This window comes from Cydia pomonella, chromosome 1 (genome assembly GCF_033807575.1).
Source record: "Cydia pomonella isolate Wapato2018A chromosome 1, ilCydPomo1, whole genome shotgun sequence".
In the NCBI taxonomy this organism is placed as follows: Eukaryota; Metazoa; Arthropoda; class Insecta; order Lepidoptera; family Tortricidae; genus Cydia; species Cydia pomonella.
This window is the reverse complement of record NC_084703.1, coordinates 11,013,322-11,035,199: the sequence shown is the minus strand read 5'-3', so window position 1 is coordinate 11,035,199 and position 21,878 is coordinate 11,013,322. Positions and strand designations below refer to the sequence as shown.

Sequence of the window (21,878 nt, the reverse complement as noted above, 5' to 3'; positions counted from 1 at the left end):
GTGTTGATGATTGCACAGCTAACTTGCAATGTTCCAAATTAATTCGCTCCATCGAGTAAAATATTTGATTATTAGGGAACAAATATGTAGCATTAGTAGTAATCTGTACACCAATTGTTTTTAAATTGAATATGCCTTATTGAAGCTTAGCTGATTGAGATCTCTTAAAATTAAACTTAGATTTTATTTGTAACTTTTGTAACTTTGTACCGTCTACGCAAATTACAAATATTTCATTGTTCATACGCCTCAAAGAACGGCCATTGGGCCATGCCATAGGTAGATATTTTACTCCGCAATTTTAAAACGTCTATAAAAGTTTCGGTTTTAGCTGAAACTAGAACCAAAACCGAAGGAAAAAACACATTTTTCGGTCGGACACTACTAAATATGTACTTTGATATAATTTGTACTTTGTTTATGATATGATTTGGTACTAAATATGTATTTTTATACAAAAAATGTACAAAGTTTATTTCATTTTGAATAATTTAATTGGTTTTTTTTTATAAAATTATACAAAATATTGATTGTTATATTTTCACAAATTAAAAGAAGAAAATCAAAGGTGTATGTGAAGTCCCCAATCCGCATTGGGCTAGCGTGGGGACTATAGCCCGAGCCCTCTCGCACATGAGAGGACGCCTGTGCCCAGCAGTGGGACGTATATAGGCTGAATTATTATTATTATATTTTCACACTTACTTAATTAAACTGATGTATACACATATTTTATTTTATTTTGTGCAGTTATAAGTTTAAGAATTATTTTAATCATTATTTCCAGATAGTAGTGTTCCCTGTAACTGTGTAAAAATACCTGGCAGTATTGGGAATATTACCGGCAACATTGGGAATTTACTTTCTCAGAGAATCCTTGACTGTTTTATGACTGTAAATAATAGCATTATTATTTAAGTATTTAACACGAAAATAACGTATACAATTCTAATCATTTTTTCAAAATTTCTCAATCGATCGGGGGTAATCTTACTGGTAGCATTACTGGGAATATTTCCACTTTGAGTAATAAGTTACTGGTGAACATAGATCTAAAAAGAATCCATGTTCCAAGAAAAATCCATAATCAGATAAGATCGTTCACGATGTTTCCAGAAAGAAAAAGAAAATACTAGAAAAGCCCTGTGCGATTCAAATACCGATTCGATAAAAACCAAGATAGCCATGCGGTTGTTTATACCCAAAGAGTAGTATGATTATACCTAACTACGAGTACGACAATAATAGAGATTACAGCAAATCAAATTTGGTGATATACCGACAGCAGCGCAACCTACCAGGTTCATTTTTTTTTTAAACCATCCACCAAAACTAGGGATTGCAAACCGGATTGGTTTCCAATCCGGCCGGATCCGGCCGGATCCGGCCGGACTACGGCCAAAATCCGGCCGGATCCGGTTTGGTATAGGGATATAAAAGTTAATTAAATGACATATTTTTCTAGTTTTTTTGCGTAATACGTATTCCTAAATCTATAATTTGAAGTTAATAAATAACTTCTTAACAATAAAATAGAACTTGGTAGTAAAAAGTGTCACAATGTCAATATCACTTTAAAAACAAAATTTTGAAATCGGTAATTTATTATATTTAACCATTCAAAAGTGCTCATATTTTTGTTTACAATTATAAATTTGCTTAGTTTCCAAAGCCTGATGATGGGATGTGGGGTGGGAATTGGAGCTCCTTGAAAGGACAAGTTTTCGTAACTGTTCTTTGATTGAATACTTTGTAGAGTCTGTTCGGAAAGAGAAGAGTCGTGGAATGTATTGGGCCACATACATTCCACGTCTCTTCTCTTTCCTCACAAACTCTAACATTGACATCCATTCTAGCATAGAGAAATAAGAATTACATAGATTGCTCACTCCATACATCAGTTTTGGTACCAAAACGCTTATTATTTTCGTAGTCGACATTTAGCATCGAGTAGCGGAACTCTCAGGACTGTTACTCGACAATAGATATCGCGCGAAACAAAAAGTCTTAATGCTCAATGATTTTCCGCTAATATTATAATCAGAGTAACCGGAACTCTATTTTCAACTCCTACGCTTACTATTATTTATTACTTTTAACGAAGATATTTTACTTTTAACCAATTATAATATTAAATGCGCTCTAGTATTATCTTGATCTAATTTATTTGTCCGAAAAAGTAGTAGACTGTATGACTTAAAAAAATTGTACTTTTTTTTCATTTATGGAAAAGTATATTGGTAAAATTATAAGGAACAACACACGACACGACGATCTCATGCGAAAAATAATAGAATGTAGGATTGAAAACCATCGCGGAAAGGGAAAGTTACATAGATCAAATAAAGAATTGGCTGGACGTAGAGTAGCATGTACCAGGAGATGAAGGAAATTGCATAAGATTGGATGAAATTGTAAAGACAAAAGATTCTCTCTTAAATTTGAATAGAAAATAATCTATATTTTATCATATATACATATATCGGAGAAAACTAAAGATTATCAATATTATCATATATTCTTCATTCACACATATTGATGAGCCCAACTATAGTCGGTTAATCTCCTATCACAACATTATGACACGACATGAACCTTCTCTTTAGCATAAATTACAAATGCCTTCCATGGCATCTCCATCCTTTCATTTTTCCTTCTATTAAAGTATTTAATGTAATCGTCATATCGTGCCACCAACATGAAAAAAGAAGAAATCCTATTCTGTTCCCAGTCATCGTCATAATAAATATATTTTTATCTTACTAAATTTAAACTTTTTCATTCGTTTTTTGTTCTGTTCAACTTCATACCTCGTATCCGTTGCCTTTTCTTCATCTGAAACGCACAGCGCGTGCTGTATTTAGGCGTTTTTTTATTATACCGGATCCGGTCCGGATCCGGTGATTTTTACCGGATCCGGTAGCTCCTGAAAAGTGCCGGATCCGGCCGGATTACCGGATCCGCCGGACCGGATTGCAATCCCTAACCAAAACCTACTCCAGAATTAAGCAAACACTTTTCTGAAAACTGTATAAAAATCGGGTTTGCTAAACGCGAGATAATCGCGAATAAACATACGGCTCAAACTGAGAACCACCTTTTTAGAATGCATTTAAATCATGTCAGTCATTTATTAAGTGGCTGATAAAATGTTACAATAGGACAGTAATAAAATCAGTTTACCTAAATAGTTATTTAAGGCGTCCAAAGATCACAGCCAAATCAATGAAAGCAATTGTTATTTATGCACTCACTCAACAGACGTTAAATCCTGTTGTAAGACTAGGGCCACACATGCCCAACAGACGTTTGTGGGGGGCAATTTGCAATCAATCCAGTCAACAAAGTGGTCAAATACAAGCAGGAAAAAAAACAAAATAACTTAGTTTCATTTCTTTAAAAAATGGAACCGTCTTCAAAAAACCAACCCACTGAAAACCACAAAATATTTTTTTTGTGTTTTTCAGTGGGTTGGTTGGTGTGTGTGGGTTGGTTTATATACCCCACCCCTATCCTAGTCCAATCCCTATCCCGTCGTAAAGCAAATTTCTGCCAAAATGTTATTTATACCTAATAATAAGAAAATTAATGACCATCCGGGTAATTACTTAGTTTTTGAAGTCGGTGCCAAAGCAAAATTTTAGACAACGAAGAACGCAGCGCTTTCTTGCATAAATACGTAGAAAACATCACTCAGGAACAAATATCTGTGCTCATCACAAATACTTGCCCTTAACGGGATTCGAACCCAGGACCATCGGCTTCATAGGCAGGGTCACTAGGCCAGACCGGTCGTCTAGTATGGCATGGCATGGTATGGTATGGTGTATGACATGATAAAACTTTGATATTATATTATGTGATATGAAATACATTTATTTATGACAATCATAAACATTGCGTGATGCCTACGGAGCTGTAAAAATTACTAGAATTTCATTCCACGCTAAGTCGCGGGCAAAAGCTACTAAAGCTATAAAACTATTTCTTCGCAAAAAATCATCCACTTCTTTGTAGTAAATTTACACAAGTTCTGCGAATGTAATCCTTATCTTGTAACAATTTATATAAAAAGATGTAATAGTATTGTATAATTAATTCTACACACTCACTCACTCTCTCAATAGTTCACTCGGTTACCTATCATAATGTCGAAATTCGTTACTCCGAATATTATTAGCCCGAAAACGTTTCCCTTTTTTCCACTTCGCGTAGATAATTATTGTTTGCCCGAAATTACGTTTCCCATATTATTATGTCCCCTATTTTTATTTCGTCGCAATTTCATTTCGCTTATGATTCGAATCGCCACTTATTGAAATCCCGAAGTTTCATTTGCCAACTAATTTATTTGGCGTAAAGTTTTACTTCCGAAATATTACTTTTCCGCTGTGTCAAAACATCGAATCGCATGAGTTTAATGAGCATAATATTGATTTTGCTAATAAAATTTAAAAAATGCACTTATAGATTTATTTACCCATCTACTAGAGTAACAGTTTTTTCCGCAGGGTCGCAGTTCTAACCTAACCTAACCCACTTTTCTAGCGCCAGTTTGTATCCGCGGGGTCGCAGTTCTAACCTAACCTAACCCACTTTTCTAGCGCCAGTTTGTCTCCGCGGGGTCGCAGTTCTAACCTAACCTAACCCACTTTTCTAGTGCCAGTTTGTTTCCGCGGGGGTCGCAGTTCTAACCTAACCTAACCCACTTTTCTAGCGCCAGTTTGTTTCCGCGGGGTCGTAGTTCTAACCTAACCTAACCCACTTTTCTAGTGCCAGTTTGTTTCCGCGGGGTCGCAGTTCTAACCTAACCTAACCCACTTTTCTAGCACCAGTTTGTTTCCGCGGGGTCGCAGTTCTAACCTAACCTAACCCACTTTTCTAGTGCCAGTTTGTTTCCGCGGGGTCGCAGTTCTAACCTAACCTAACCCACTTTTCTAGCGCCAGTTTGTTTCCGCGGGGTCGCAGTTCTAACCTAACCTAACCCACTTTTCGTGCCAGTTTTTTTCCGCGGAGTCGCAGTTGTAACCTACTTAACCCACTGTTCTAGCACGAGAGTCGCAAAAACCAAATCATAACACAAAAAAGCGACAAGCAACAAATTTCCAAATGCCGGGAATAATTAATAAAATCTGTTGCAATTTTTTTTATGGCATTCGGTGTAATGATATTAGGGGAAATGAAATTTAGGTGTAACGTAGCATCGGAATTATGAAAAGTGGGGTAACAAATCAGTTGTCAACCAATAAAGTTGGCAAACGTTCTTCGGGCTATTGAGTTTCGGGAAAACGTTAATTCGGGGAAACAAACCAGCGGCGTTTCGTAAGTATGGTAAACAAAGCAGATGGATTTTAAAAAATCGGGGAACTGTTTTCGGACAAGTCAGTTTCGGAAGATCGATAGGTTACCGTTCACTCACTAAGTAGTTGAGTTTGTAATAAATTAATAGTTTAAAAAACACTAGAAAAACACGCTTTTATAAATGCACGTAAAAAAAACCTGATCGTGTTCTAAGTCCATTACGTGACCTTTTCTCACAAGTGCAAACACGACTATGATACGATATTCCATCATGGAATGCTAGTGCCTATCTTCCGGCTTCATCATCAGACCTTGAAACCTAATCATGGTCAAAGTTCATTACGACTGTTCTAACAAATCCAAACACAGCTATAATATGATGTTCCATCATGAAGTTCCAGTTCATATCTTCCGACTCCATCATCAGTTCGACAGTACCATATTATTGTATTGTCATCAGAATGACATACAGCTGCCAATTTTCATGACGCTACGATCCTTGGAAGATGGTTAAATTACCTTAGATTCCATTACATAGTTAGTTACATACAGGTCGACCTAATAAAAGCGTGTTAAAAATGAATGCTTTTTATGAAATAAACAGATTATTTCTTTTAAGACTCCCTTTCGCTTGTTATCTACAGACAGTCTCGCTAAACTTTCGTCGAGCCAAGCAAAGTGGCGTCAAATGGCAAATACATCTCTGAGGTCCTCGCATTTATTTTAATTGAAGGCATAACGCCTCGGACTGGAAAGTCACGATAAAGCCACCCACACTCAGGGCACTAGCTCCATTTCATCAAAGAGAAACGACACCAACGCATGGCGTGGGAAAAATGTGAACTGTCATGTCTTGGGACAATATTATAATATCGTCAGACAATTTTGGTAACTGTCAGATAATTAATGCGACCCATACCCGCCAGGACAGCTCCACAGTCATGACAGAGCGAATACGTGCCTATGCCTATAGTGTGACAATAGCTTTACACTATCAACTCTCGCGTCCCATTATACTTAGAGCGGTTATAAATCAAATATAATTTATTTTCAGGCAACTATGACCCATATATACATACCTTACAGACTAACATACATACAATAATAAAAATCTTAAAATATAAATATCATTTTGACGATGCAGTTTTCGGTTGCGCCACCTGTTATGGTGCGGTGCGGGATTCGGCAGATTCCCACGAAACCGCCGAAATATCACACCTTTCGGCCAGAAGTCCGCGCTCGCGATGGTTTCCAGCAGCGGCCGCGGGACGCGCACCACAAACGAGCTGAAGTGCACGTAATGCCGCGATCCCAGCTGGAATGCTTTCAGCTCATAACTAATCTTCTTGCGGACATATTCCACCACATCTTCTGCCGTGGCGGAAACATGCAGGCGCGATACATATAGCGCCGCATATATCTCGCGTCGAATGATGGTCCCTATGGCAGTTCTTTCAAGTCTCATTTGAAAATAATTGAAGAAATAATATGTTTTTACTGTATTTTTATTACCTAATATTTTGCATACTGACTACAATTCGAAAAACAGGGATTTCTCTTTTTGCGTGAAGATTTATATTAGTTTTGTGCTTCTAGTTTCATTATTTTGTTCCTAATAGAATTATTATTAAAGAATAATAATGCCCGATTTTTCGTGGATATATAAGTGTACCCCAATTTCATGTGCACTCTTCCCTATTGATAGTAGTTGTAAAAAAATTCACTCAAAAATGTATTTGTACGATTTATGGTTAAGATAAGGTAATACATAGATATTTCATATATTAAAACCATTATATAATAATGAATGAATTTGTAATCACGAGCCGAAATAGTATAGTATACATATAGAGTACTTACTTTAATAAATAATGATATGTCGATTAGTGTTCCAGTTAACTTTCTTAAAATGATCAAAAATCGGTTTTTATTTGTTCGTTCGTATAATTAATAAGATAAATTTCATCCAAACGTCAATTTCTCTTTTAATACGAGTATTAACCCCCGCTGTCCGTCCGTCTGTCACCAGGCTGTATCTCATGCACCGTGATAGTTAGACAGTTGACATTAGTACACATACTGTGTTTCTATTGCCGCTATAACAACAAATACTATAGTACAGAATAAAATAAATGTACTCCTCCTCCCCTATGTACAAGAAATGTGATTCATTGCCGTTTTTATAAATAATGGTCGCACTTGGCCGAGTTTTTACTTATAATTTCAGCCCGTGCGAAGTGCGCCTTAAAAAGATTTGTGTTATTCCCAATAGTTCCCAGTGGTAACTACTGGGAAAAGGTGGGAATTATTTTTCCTAGTAGTTAGTTACCACCAAAATGTTGTTAGATTTCAACACTAATAATACAGTAGAAATAGTATAAAAATATAGTGCTTTAATAAATAATTACATATCAATAAGTGTTTCAGTAAACTGTCTTAAAAGTGATATGATTAAAGCACTCTATATTTATACTGTTTTTATTAGTATTGAACGCTAGCAAAAATTTTGGTGGTAACTACTGGGAAAACAATCCCAGTAGTAGTTACCACCAAACCAAGTTGGTAGTTATGACTGGTAAAAGGGAATATCCAAAGATATTTAAATGTTTACATCCGCAGTGACATCTACCGCCACTTACTGTAACTAGGTGTCGGAGCTACAAAACGAATCTTAAGTTTTTGAGAAATGTCATGTAGACAACCTAATTGAGCTGACGCGAGATGGCACTCATAGAAAAGTAGGGATAGATAACACTTATGGTGTACGATAGCAGAGAATTTGAAATAGAGGTAGATTGTCAAAGAGTAGAACTGATATGTGTTAAATACCAAAAAGTGGCTTACCGGACATTGGCTGTGGCGCCATCGCTCCAAACAATGCCGCCATATTTTTGGCCTTTGATCTATTAGATGGCGCCACTTTTTGATATTTAACACATATCAGTAAAATAATAAGGATCTAAGTATGGAAGGTGGATCCACACTCCATAGATCTAAGTCTAATGGTGGCGTTCTAAGAGTTTTTATCATGTGTCAAAAGATGGCAGTAAATATACTGTGGCGTGGCTACAAAGTCCTTTGACAATTCACCTCTATTCCAAATTCTTTTTGACGATAGTTATAATAAAATTAAAAATCCTAATGACTGTTCTTAACGGGATAGTCATTGATAAATTTTCCCCGCGATTCCGTATCATATGTACTTACTACGGATACGAACGCAACTGCTCTATTTAAGGTTTCCAACAGATGACATTAACTACAAAGGGAAGCTGCCAGGATGTTATTTAGCGTATAGATCGTGTCATTCACTACGGTAATACATGGAAATCGTACCAAAAAAGAGGTGTTGCCTTACATCAAATGAGGTAGGTCTGTTTTTAGGGTTCCGTAGTCAACTAGGAACCCTTATAGTTTCGCCATGTCCGTCTGCCTGTCTGTCTGTCTGTCTGTCCGAGGCTTTGCTCCGTGGTCGTTAGTGCTAGAAAGCTGAAATTTGGCATGGATATATAAATCAATAAAGCCGACAAAGTCGTACAATAAAATCTAAAAATTAAAATTTTTTTAGGGTACCTCCCCTACACGTAAAGTGGGGGTGAAATTTTTTTTTCGCTTCAACCCTAGAGTGTGGGGTATCGTTGGAAAGGCCTTTCAAAACTAATAGGGGTTTTCAAGAAACATTTTTTGATAAAGTTAATATATTTGGAGATAATCGCTCCGAAAGAAAAATAAAATGTGTCCCCCCCCCCCCCTCTAACTTTTGAACCATAGGTCCCAAAAAATATGAAAAAAATCGTGGAAGTAGAGCTTAAGAAAGACATTAAATGAAAACTATAGCGGACATGATCAGTTTAGCTGTTTTTGAGTTATCGCAAAAAGTTTTCCCTTCATAGTAAAAAGACTTTAATTAGGTACTGATTATGCAAATTTGCCTATTTGTTCAACTTGGGTGAAAGGTACCGTTTCATCCCTTGTTTAACAATTTACTATACTTTAAGCTCCAGTTTAGCTTATTGTGACGGAAGAGTAACTACGGAACCCTACACTGAACGTGGCCCGACATGCTCTTGGCCGGTTTTATTTATATATGTTATTAGTGATTAAATAGTAATGACAAATCCACCTCGAAAGTCCTTCGGATCATTGTGTATAATATACAGTACAGCGAGGGAACTTATTATAACTCGCATCTCTTGTATATCTTTGACGGACCACGCTTGTCCTCTGAATCCACAGCACTACTTTTGCACCCAGCGTTTCTTGCATTTCTTCGTCAACCTGATCAGGCAGGTCGAAATCGTCATCTGATGGTGGATCATCAATGAATGGTTTTTCAATGTCGGCACACATCTCCGGTCTGGTACGTTATCGCAGGATTGACAATTGCTGTAGTTGCAAACAGCTGAGCATTTGAGTCCTGCTTCCCTGCAACCACAACTGCTGGTACAACCTTTTTTGCAGTTACAGTTAGTTCAAAATTTTGCAAACCTTTGAAAAGCCGTAGAAACTATTTGGCTCTCTAAGACTATATTGACAATTAATTGCAAATTTCACCTTCTTGAAAGTGTGCATAGTGACATTAGTGACTTTTGCCGTAACTCCGGTTCTCGGTGGTTTTTTTTTTTACAAAAACCGAAAGTCCTAAAGTTGAATGGATTTTCATGTACTTTACAATGGTCCCAAGGGCTTTCGAGGTCGAAAACTTGGATTTGTTATCACCATTTCATCACTACCAACATATTAAAAAAACAGAACTACGTCATTTGATGTTAGGTAAAATGTACCAATTCCATGGACTACGACGCATGCCTTGACTCGTAATGTCATCTAATTAAAGTTTAGATTTGATAAATCTTCGCGTCATCGTGGAGGACACGAACTATATCGCGAGACGATCAACCGGTCAACGCACTCGCCGCGAGGACGCTGTGGGTCTTATCTTTTTTTTCTACTCCTTTATTAACAATATCTGTTACCCTTCCCCAAGATACACGTATTAATATAAAATTAGCGGGTATGTCTGAGAGAAAATTAGTTTTTTGGTACTGATTATACAAAACATCCTCAAAGAACAGTCCTCAGTTTTTATCTATTACCACCAGACTTCCTTTTAAATGGGCGTAAAGCCAGGAATTAAACAAATGATAAGGCGCGTCGCGCGAAACTTGCGGCAGAAGATATGTCGTGCAAATTTTTACTTTTATCACAATTACTCTGAAATTTTGCGTGTCAGATCCCTCGGCTATATCACAGGCTAATTCATACTAAAATTTTACTGTTGTTATACAAGGGAAAATAAATTAAACTAAAAATAACTATTAAGGTTTTGTCTGGAGTCTGCCCTTGTAAATTATAGTATATTCAATAGATGTAGCAATAAAACAAACCGTTCAGTGCATGTCGACTAGGTCTAGTATTAGTGGTCTAGTCTAGTCGAGGCACCTCACAGTTAGGATTTGGTAGATATATACTTTAATGGCGACAGAATATATAACACTGAAATCCTAATGAGAACATTGTGTCCACTGAAAGCTCAGTTGTGTATGTATTACTTAGTCGGCACATTTATGGCGAACCATTATAAACTAGCTGAATATTACTTAATATTAGAATATTGACACGATAATTGAAAACCACAATTACTAAGTGAATTAAGAATGATTATATGAATTAAAAACAACTATATGAATATTACAACTCATTGTTCAAAATTGTCTGCTACATTCTATAATAATATAAACATACTTGAAAGTCTTATCACTATTGTATGGTAATTATAATTACTTTGTAATAATAGTACTAACTTACAACAACACAAATAAAAGTCAAAGTATGTCATGTTCGATAAAATTATCATTTTATAGGTACCTACCTCGAAATCGACCATAATCTCGCGTTTACAGTTCTCTAGTTCATTCGTAAAGTTGCTTCCTGACACCTAAAACTAGCTAGATATAGGGCAATTCCACTCAAAAGTGATGTTGAGTAAAATCTCTCGTTATATTTAAAATAGACAGCCCGCGCGTGGTCTCGCGACGCGACGCTCACCCCACTAATGTCAGCGGCCCAGCTAGACTCGCCCCATATTGGACGCGCGATGATCTGAGGGTGTGCAGTGATGTGGGCATAAGTTACAGCATCGTGCGTACCTCTTTCCAGTTCTTGTGTCACACTGAAACAGGCTCTACTATTGACTCGTTTAGACAAGCCTCACTAGCTTCTACATTTTTTTATTTTAACTGGTTTGTTATTATTTTTTGATAATTTATTCGGGATGCGTTAGATCAAAAAACTCTTCAAACGAGTATATAGCTTATGAATAACAATCGTTTCCTAAACCATTAAATCTTCTTATATTAATCCTTATATTTATTGTGAGACTAATGGCAGTGATGGTCAGCAGTTGTCGGGAGGGACGTAGTCAACCATTCCCCAAAAATTGTAAAATCAAAATATTACGTCAAATAAAATTTTGACCTTATTGTATACAGAGTTACCTATTATCGAATTCACGAGTGATCCAACGAAGTTTTTCATTTTTCATCAACTCGCTCTTCCCTTCTAATCTACCGTAAACCGTATTTGGTTATGCTTATTTAATAATTATAATCCTATCTTTATCTATAAGTGATATATGTAATATCTTCAGACCTACTACAGACTTACAAGTATCATTTATTATACTAACATGAGTAATGTAGTACTGAGACTACAGAGATTGACAGCAAAAAAATATTCATGCCGAGTGTTATAACATCCTACTACGACTAAAAGCCCACAAGTTCCAACAATTACTATCAGCCCGGTATTATTTTGCAACCAGATGACATGTTTAAAATGTTTCATATCCAAGAACATGCAGGGCGATTAATCGTGCTAGCATGTATTCCACACATGAAGCCGTCATTCTGGAGGCAGTAAGAAACGTGATCATAAGCCTGTTTCAGTGGTTACTACAATAACGAAACCTTGGAAATAAGTACCTAAGTAATGTGCGAAACAAATGGGCCATTTTAGGAGCTGATAGGCAGCATCTCTGTGTCATGCGTCGAAACGAATGCGGTGGAATGTGGTGCAAGAGCCGGCCTCGCGCCCCGTACGCATACCACACGGCCGACTCGTGCGCTTAACAAATTACTCTTATCAAACAAGGGATTCTAATTCGTAAATATTAAAATTTGAGTACAGATTCGTTCTTAACCTTAACAATTAATACAATATCAAAAACTTTATGGACTATGAATTACATAATAACATGAAAAACAGTCTTCCAGGCTTTTTCGTTTATCAAAAATTTGTAAATTGTAAATTTTTATTTGTAAAAACTGATAAAGTACAAGAATCTCAAAACAGTCTAATTATTTACCAGCTCATTTCATTTCTAATCGACGAGCCGAACTTTATAATTTGATAACACTACCCAATTAACTACTAAACATCAGCCAATTTTTGGTATCAATATTTCTAGACTAAACTTTGTAGCTTATTTAAAATATTTGAAATGCATAATGAATTAAATGGAAAGGAAATAGGTGTGTCGATAAGTAGGTGGCTTGAGTATTGTTTGTGCTACAACTAGACGGACACTACGAAACGAGGGCCGGAGCGCGCGGCGCCGGCAAGGGCGACAGATTTCCTCGAAAACCCTATCAAACTTTATTACAGATCAATTACTTGACGGTTTCTTGGATCCTTATAACATTTCATGGAGTATGAGTATTAATATTATTTACGTACGTAACCCTGATTACATAGATAATTTATCTGAATAAAAAGATTATCTAATCCTGTAAGTACCTAAACAATCATATCAATATTACATCTTAGAGCTTACTTTAGCCAATTTCCTATTGGCATAATTATGAAACTAATAGAAATACAATTTAATAATAATTACAAAAGATGTCAGTCACAATAAAAAGAGCGTTTAATATCTTGGACAGGACAGATCATTTATGTTTCAGATTACCTACACGACACGACATCGAGCGAACACATAATGTCAATGAAACATTAAAAGCACACTATATCGATCGGCGCACGGGCGTCCTCGTCAACGAAAAAACGGGAAAGACAAATGGATTTACACGCTTACAATATACAGGATGTATGCTGAGTCTGACTCTAGTGTATATTCAACTGGTGTGGTCGCCATTTATTTATCTTCCGGTTCCTTCTCCTTCTTCTCTTCGGGCTCCTTCTCGAGCTCCTTCTCCTTTTCGTCGCCCTAAAATAATAACATTTTTGTATATCGTTTTCCATATGAACAACCTATTAATAATGGTAGCAGTTACGGTTTTACGGTTAGTTACTTTGTTTTGAACGTAACAGAAGAGTCGCGTGCGCTACGAAATAGCTTCGGATATAGGTGTGTCAAGTATCCCGCGTCATTTGATACTCAATATACGTTCCTAGAATTCAAGATACCTACACTTGTTTAGTAAGGCATACTAATACACCTGTTTCAATAACAATGTAAGCAGAGATTACATTACAATAGTTTTGTGCTTGTTACCATTACATAATAGACGTGTATAAAGTTATAAGGGCAGTCGAAATAAGTCAAAAAATAAGGTAAGAACCTAATAAGTAATAATAATAATCTTAAACAAATCAACTTTACAAAAGTAGAGTATGCTGCCCTGACTGTATACTTAACAGTTTGAATTTGGAATTGATAGCGCTACAATAGGTACGCCAAACAGTTTGAATGCGTTTTTAGAATGTTACTTTACGTCGATAGTAATTGATTTGTAGTTTATGTGACTGCTTCATAATAAAATACAAGTGTGAGTTTATGAAACGGCGTGTGAGGATCACACGAGTATTTTAATGCATAATTATGTAGTTACATACACTGCTTTATCTACACATATATCATAGGCCTTCTATGAAGTATTCAGGGACCGTTATTTTCTGTCCGGCATTGGGGCATCGTTGTTCTCTCGCGTAACTCACGGATATAAGGTGGCGTCTCCAAAATATCTGTATCGCTTTACACATTTCTTCTATAGTTAGTTTATAAACAACACAACAAACTAATTAAAAGATAAACTGAACGTCAAATGGCGGCAAATGAAAACTTTTTCACGCATGTCATGCAGCCGTAGATATTTTTTTAATTCAGGGATAGAGTCGGGGGCTAACTGACGTATCGTTCGATATCAAGTAACATGCGAGATTTGTCAGAACTGTTTGCAATTGACACTTCATTTCGAATAAAACTAATGTTTGAATTTTTCAAAGTAACCAGAGTCGGTATGGAAGTATTCTAATTGTACGGTGAACGCAACAAATAAAAATACGTAAATTTCACTAAGACTGCTGCGAAACAGTTACTTATAATTTACTGAATGCGCAGTGTTGCTCCTGCTTTCGTTTCCTGAATCACCTGTATGCAGGATACTTAATATAGGCGGGCCGTTAGCTTATCATTTCTGAACATATTATAGGGACGTTATGATAAAGCAGTAGATAAAGAGATAAATATATTGTTTATTCTAAAGTAAGATGACTTGAGCATGTCTCTAATTCCTATATCCAGCTTTTCAGAAATTCGAGTGAGATTGAACTTTTAAAATAAGGCCGCCTCAGATCATAGAAAGTACTAGATGGCTGACGGAGGCGTGGCGCGTGTCGCCGCGACATGGCCACATCGTGGCCATACCGGCCCGCCGTAAGACAGTAGCAAATTAGCTGTCATTGAACAATGTGCGCGTCAATTTTATTGAAATGCCGAATTATAGCGTTATTTTGTGTCGAAATAGGAGTGCATCCAAAAACTATAAGGATCATGGAGTTACATACCACATTTTTTTTCACGTATTAGTCAATAAAACCACACATTTTAACAAATAAATCCAGTGAAATATGATTTTTCTGAGTCAGACCATGTTGTCATACAAACGCGTGGCAATTTGTCTATGCATCCTACATTGACGCTTTGGCATGGAAAACTATTTGTAGTGTCCCTAGCAACGGCGCAATGCATTAAACCGCTAACAATATTCACAGGGGCATTATTGTTTCTTGGTACGACCGCCAACCGCTCCCTTCATTGACGCCGCGAAGTAGAGTGGTGCTCGTGCATATAATTGATCTTTGAGCGTTATCGATAAAAATGTTTGGATATAGTGTGTATAAAAGTAATTATTTTTCAAGTAAAATTTTACAATTATTTTATATGCACCTAATGTTTAATTTGATACTTATTAATTTGGATTAAAAATCGAATAGGTAAGCCAAAAAATAAACTGATTTAATTAAGTACAATTTATTTATAACATTATAGTTTATACCTATAAGTATATTTTATTCAGGTTCTTAGCAACGATTCGAATAACTGCACAAGGTATAATCAAATATGTTCATGATTGCAATTTTTTTCAGTTTCCCGAAAAATTCCAATATTAAAGAAAAATGGATAGATGCTACAGGGAGAGGGCCCTAACTGGTTTACAAGCGAGAAAAGTGTTATTTGTTTGGATCATTTTCAAGAAAAATGTTTCCAGTTACACTTCGCCTCATTTATACATATAACGATAGAATATAAATATCGGGTTCAAATCCTGGTAAGGTCATTTATTCGTGTGATGAGCATGGATATTTGTTCCTGAGTCATGGGTGTTTTCTATGTATTTATATATTATATATATCGTTGTCTAAGTACCCTCAACACAAGCCTTATTGAGCTTACTGTGGGACTTAGTCAATTTGTGTGCTAATGTCCTATAATATTTATTTATTTTATTTATTTATATAAATATGTTTAAAATAATAGTATATTGTATACTTAGTCGATCCAGAAGTTCTATCAGAAAGATTTTTACTGATAATTATGATTACTCTTTCCTTATTATTCGTACATATGATTTAAAATCTTATTTAATGGTGCATTATACTTACTTACTTTATTTATAATATGATTAACTATAACTTGCTTTCGCAGTTCTTCATAACTCTATGTAACATGCTGGAATTGCTTTTAATTGGTGACGAAATATGCTATAATAAACTGAAACTATTTTTTTAATGAAGCGCTCACGTCTAACGACAATCCCAAAGTAAACAATTTAAACAAACATTACATCAAATAATGACTAAAATTTAAACCAATTTGATTAGTTAAGCATAAACAAGCTTTCGCATCATGGTACATGTTTTTTTTTTTTTTAAATTAAAAGCTTTGTATTACATTTTATCAGTAAAAACCTTTGTGAGAGAACTTATGGATCAACTAATATACCTTACACGTACCTTAAAATTCTTAGCTCGTAAATAAGGTCAAAAATTTAAAGGAATATAAATTAAGTCAATGCAATTATTACTTAAAACAAAAATGTCAAAACTCTAAGGTCATGTTCAGAACATGTAAAATATCGATAGCTCTATCGAATTGTCCTCACTCTAGTGCCGCCGCTCTAGGCTCCTACACCGCGCGGTTTGGCCAATCACAGCGCGTGATTTGGTTGTCTGGCCACGCCTTCAATGATGTAGTGGGGGGCTGTTGGAGACAGCGAGACTCGTTGAAATTATGCTTCGTTATAAATCTCCTTACTTCTTATATCTATGAAGGCCGCAATTAATCGTCCGTACTAATTAATCTTTGGTAACGGCGCTCTTGTAGTATGTATATGTTTGAAATAAAACTATATCTATTCTTCAACTAGTAAGTACCTGGCCATGTTCGTTTCCCCACCGCGCACTTCGCACAAAGCTAAAAGCTGACCTGTTATGTTCCTTACAACGTACCTTGCCCTTTTCAGGTTCATCTGGGAGCGGCTGTTTCTCGGCAGGTCCGGTGCCCTCCTTGGTCTCCTTAGTGTCCTTGACGGGCTTGGGTAGGTGCGCGTTGAGGTCGAGCGTGGTGCAGATGTCGTCCCAGTCGTGGAACGCGCGCTCCTTGATGCGCGACACGAGCCCCACGAGGTTCGGGAAGCTGTCGTTCATCGCGTCGCGCAGCGGGTGGGCGACCTCTTTGTCGATGAAGTTCAGTTGAGCGAGGTTGGAGAACGCGACGACGTCCAGCTGTAGAGGATAACAATCATAAATCAATCACATGAAGAAGAAGGTATCGTTGCGACGTTGTGCGGACGGGGTGCGTCAGGGTAACCCAACATTCTAATTGGCTGTCAATCAACTAAAAAATGTAAAATTCACGACACGACAAACATATTCAGTAAGCCTATCTATGTACATATTTTCAAAGGGATATTTTAATGATAATGTATTATGTTATCTTATGTTATTGAATAAATAATCTTCTACTCAAAATCAATACCAGAGGTTATATGGCCGCCTACTGATAAGTAAATATCGCCTACGGGTGCCAACAATACAGCCCTAAATTCTAAACTCCAAACCTTACTACCGTGTCCTACTCCCGTAACAAGCCGATTGTTGACCGAATACTAAAGAAGCTCCACGAGTTAATGCTCTATTTAGTCGCTATGAAATGAGTAAATTGCATTTTCTACTTTCACGTGGTCTACTAAAATTAGTAGACATTGTGATTAAGTCACAGATGACGGGACGCTGCGGTAATGATCGCGACGCGATATCATTACAGTGATCAAAGGAACGTGATGTAGGCATTAGTTGACTGAATTACCTCAATTACGTCGCATATGCTGAGGGATGGGGTTTTCTCTACAGATTTTACTAATGTAAAGGTCTGTGCTAACTAAATGCGGCTGATTGCTAATTAAATTTCATGAAATATTCCCACTTGTTTCCATTTATCTTTGTTTGGGGAAATTAAATATATACTTGCTGAAAAATGCATAGCATTTATTTATTGGAAAATTACACCAACAACGAATTACATTACAATTACATTTTCCGCTTTAATGTTAACTCCATATAACGTCGACATTACTTGGCTATAGTTGGTTTACTTTAATATTAATTTCTCTCTCTAGAACGATAGCTCTCTATAGCGTCAAAAAACGTCCAGGCCCTTGAGTGTATAGTGTTTACATTGTAATATTATTCTATAGACTTATTGCAATGGGTTAAAATATGCTATTCATCTTTGTTTAATCAACATTGCAACTTTGCGACTAAATAAATAGTTCTCCGAAGTAATGATATGACTCAACGCTTAGCTCAGGGCGTGTTTATCTTACAAGAACCTATTAAGAAACTATTCAAACAAAGTCTGAATTATATATACATCCGAATTACATACCGGATGTGGCCTGTAACAGGAGCAAAAAATTAAACTGTAGGCTGTAATCCTCAAATGCACCAATATTACAAATTTTAGAACACTTTAAAGTTTATTCTAAGGCACAATGTATTGCAAATTTTGTTATGTTTAAAGCGTGACAATCGTCAATTACACTGATGAGTTGATGACAGCGTACATGGAAGGTAATATTTAATTTCTATGAAAAATAGGAAGTCTAAGGAATTCATAATTTTCATAAATCGCTGAACAAATGTTCGTAAGTTTGAGGAGTACAGGCTACAGTTAAATTTATTGCTCGTGTTACAGGCCACACCCGTTATATCATGACATTTTTCGGGCACAGTCAAGATAAGAGGGATTCAACAAATAACGTTGTTTAATGAGAGGTATAACATTTTACTTGTAAGTTTACCAATGAAGTATTGTTATTAAAAGACAACGGATGTTCTTCCCACTAGTTAGTAACTTAGCACGACGTTGTTACCAGTGGAGAAAACTGAGAAAAAATCTCAGTAGTTACCACCATTTTTTTTTTTGCGTTTAATACTAATATACCTGTGTACTATATATAGTGTTTTACATTTCCTGTCTATTTTTAACTGTATGGTGCACAATAATAGTACATTACGATACAAGTGCGAAAAATAGGAAATTCGAAACGAGTGGCGATAAATTAAAACACGACCGAAGGGAGAGACCGCACATGTATCGTACAACGTTTTACAGTACATATGGCTCTTTAAATGTTCGACACAGTAACGTAATATGGTAAAGTAGCAACATATGTACTGTAAATAATATTTACTTATACCTGTGGTAACCACTTGGTGGTAACTAGTGGGAATACCACCTCATGTTCACAGATCTACACAGCGGTGGGAGCATGGTTGCATATTTATCTCTTGCCACTATGCCTGTCACTTTCACACTTACATACTTGTTAGAACGTGACATGCATGGTGACAGGCGATAAAAATGCGATCGTGCTACAGCAGCAGGTCACCGTTAGCGTTATTATTGCTCGACGACACGGTGTTGTTGAAAGTTTCCTGGGTCAGTAAGTACATATTAATACTTAAACTAGCCTTACTTAGTCCTAATTCCAATTTAATGCTAAGCTACTTGCAATACCACTGCGCAATATTTTACTTCACGGTAGGTCGAAACGGCTGTAGATATCGGTTGAAAGTATAAGTAAGCAGAGTTGTGACGCACCAGGGTGGGTTCGTCGCCGAAGAAGAAGGGCCTGTCGGACAGAAGGTCGGAGAGAACGCGCAGGTCGTTCTTGCCAAACTCGATGATCTCCTCCTGGCTGTGTACGCCGATGCCGTGGGCCTTCGCCTTTTTCATACCCTGGAAATATATTTAACAACTCATAAAACTTAATGTAGGTACCTATATAATATTTTAATGCCGATAATATTCATATTTGTTTATATATAAAATAAGGAATATTTAACTGACACAAATGTACAGGTACAAAAGTAGCTTTCAGTATACAGTTGCATACATTCGAACAGCACATTGTAATGACATTATTAAACAAAATTAAATAAATATGAAATATGACATTATTAAAAATTGTATTGGTATTTCTTATATGTGGAAATGTAAAAATTGATAATAAAGTTACCTTGCGGCCAGACGTGAGTTTGTAGCAGAAGTTAAGGATGGGGTTCGGCAGGCGGGTGTTGAGCGCATTCTGCAGGTTGATCTGGTAGCCCTTGATGACACTGTCGGGGTACTTGGCGCGCCACCACAGCAGCACCCACGACAGGTGGTTCTCGATCATGGAGATCATGGCGTGCGACAGCACCCGCTGCTCCGGCGTCAGCGCTGTGTATAAAGCAAATAGGTCAGGTGCTGCGAGTCTCTTGCACCCACGCTGCGCTCCGAAATGCACATGCGCGTCGTGCCTGATAAATCTAGGATTCTAGGTCGCCCGGGCTCTCGATCCCGATGTTTATATGAAAAAGAACCTTGCACTCGCAAGGTACGATGACCCTAGTAATATATATATAGTAATATAAGCATTTTTTCCTGAACGTGCCTATGTATACATTACTGAGCGACTCATGAATGCAAGGGTTATCAAATAACAGTGTAACAGGAGCCTTGCAACCCTACTGCGACGGCTCTACATGAGCGATATAAATAACTAATGAGGTAATGATAAGGCAGTGCTTACCCGCATCGAGATCCTTGTTGAATTTCTCAGAAAGATCTTTGATGATGAAAGTGCTGTCGGCAATCTCTTCACCATTCAACTCCACGAACGGCAGTTGCCCCTTTTTGGAACGGAATTTCGCCTTGTGATCCACGTTCTGAAACAAACATTCCACATTTATGGTTAATGAATGGTGATATAACATTCCACTCGTCGCAACGCAATTTACAAATAAAGGGCATTTGTTTATAGAGTGCGTACGGTACGATAAGCTTTGTCCGTTTACACCACGACATATTCTCAGAATAGTCAGCTTGATACTCTTCTTGATGAGCTAGTACTCTTCGTATAAACAACATAAGTGTTGTTTGAATATATATGTACATATTATGTCTGGACATATTTATACTATTATAATTTATAATGCAAACTTGTACAAGACTGTTATGTATACATACTACTCGACTGTATTAACAAAATTTAATTCCTACAACTGAGTGTCCTCTACCTAAGACGATCTAGTTCTAGATATACAACCAAAACTTAAGTTTGAATTGAATTAATCAAGATTTTCAGCAAATAGTATTAAACTGTTAAGGCTAATGCCTCTAAAGGTGTCGTCGTATTCAATTTAAGCAATAGGTATTTATACATTTGACATGATCTCAATGAAACTTGTATAAAAATCTCAAAAGTTTATGTCAATTTGTAAAAGTCAAAATTGGTGTTATAAAGGGGAACTGCGGTTTCGATTCTTGCTTGTCAATTCATGGAACGGTGGTCATGCTTATCGCTCGTGATAACGACAAGGTAGAACAATGTTCCGTTTCTGACAAAGCTAATATGTAGTAAGACAACAAACGCTTTTTCTAGTCATTATCACTTGAAATGATGCTTAAAACTTTGTGTCCATAATATGCCTAAAGTAACTAAAAATTTACAATCAATTGTTTTCATCGAGTAACTCAGTTCTGGGGGCCGATTTTTTTATTTTGACCACTCGATTTCGTTTATTTTGTTCAATAATATCTCCATTATTAGGCATTTAAATTCTCCTAATGGAATTCCCAATTTCTATCGCTCGTATTTAAAAAACGTTTAACGTTTTCCACAGATTTTCGAGTGACGAAATCGAGCACTCGAAATTCAACCCTACCCGTGAATAATCAGTTCTTGGATTTTTTTTTGTAGGTCCCTCGGGGGGTCACTGGGAGTGTA

At 36.6% G+C, this 21,878-nt stretch overlaps 1 protein-coding gene across 1 annotated transcript in view; it reads right to left on the bottom strand.

Annotated features, from left to right (window-relative positions):
* Positions 1-10,756: 10,756 nt before the first annotated feature.
* The window catches only part of LOC133534469 (failed axon connections), a 46,684-nt gene continuing 35,562 nt past the window's right edge, over positions 10,757-21,878 (bottom strand). Inside the window, exons 2-6 of the mRNA XM_061873615.1 lie at positions 20,682-20,817; positions 20,127-20,329; positions 19,709-19,846; positions 17,053-17,328; positions 10,757-13,528 (exon numbers count right to left, since the gene is read on the bottom strand). Coding sequence (XP_061729599.1) covers positions 13,457-13,528; positions 17,053-17,328; positions 19,709-19,846; positions 20,127-20,329; positions 20,682-20,817 — 825 coding nt within the window. The 3' untranslated portion in view covers positions 10,757-13,456. The remainder of the gene's footprint in view (positions 13,529-17,052; positions 17,329-19,708; positions 19,847-20,126; positions 20,330-20,681; positions 20,818-21,878) is intronic.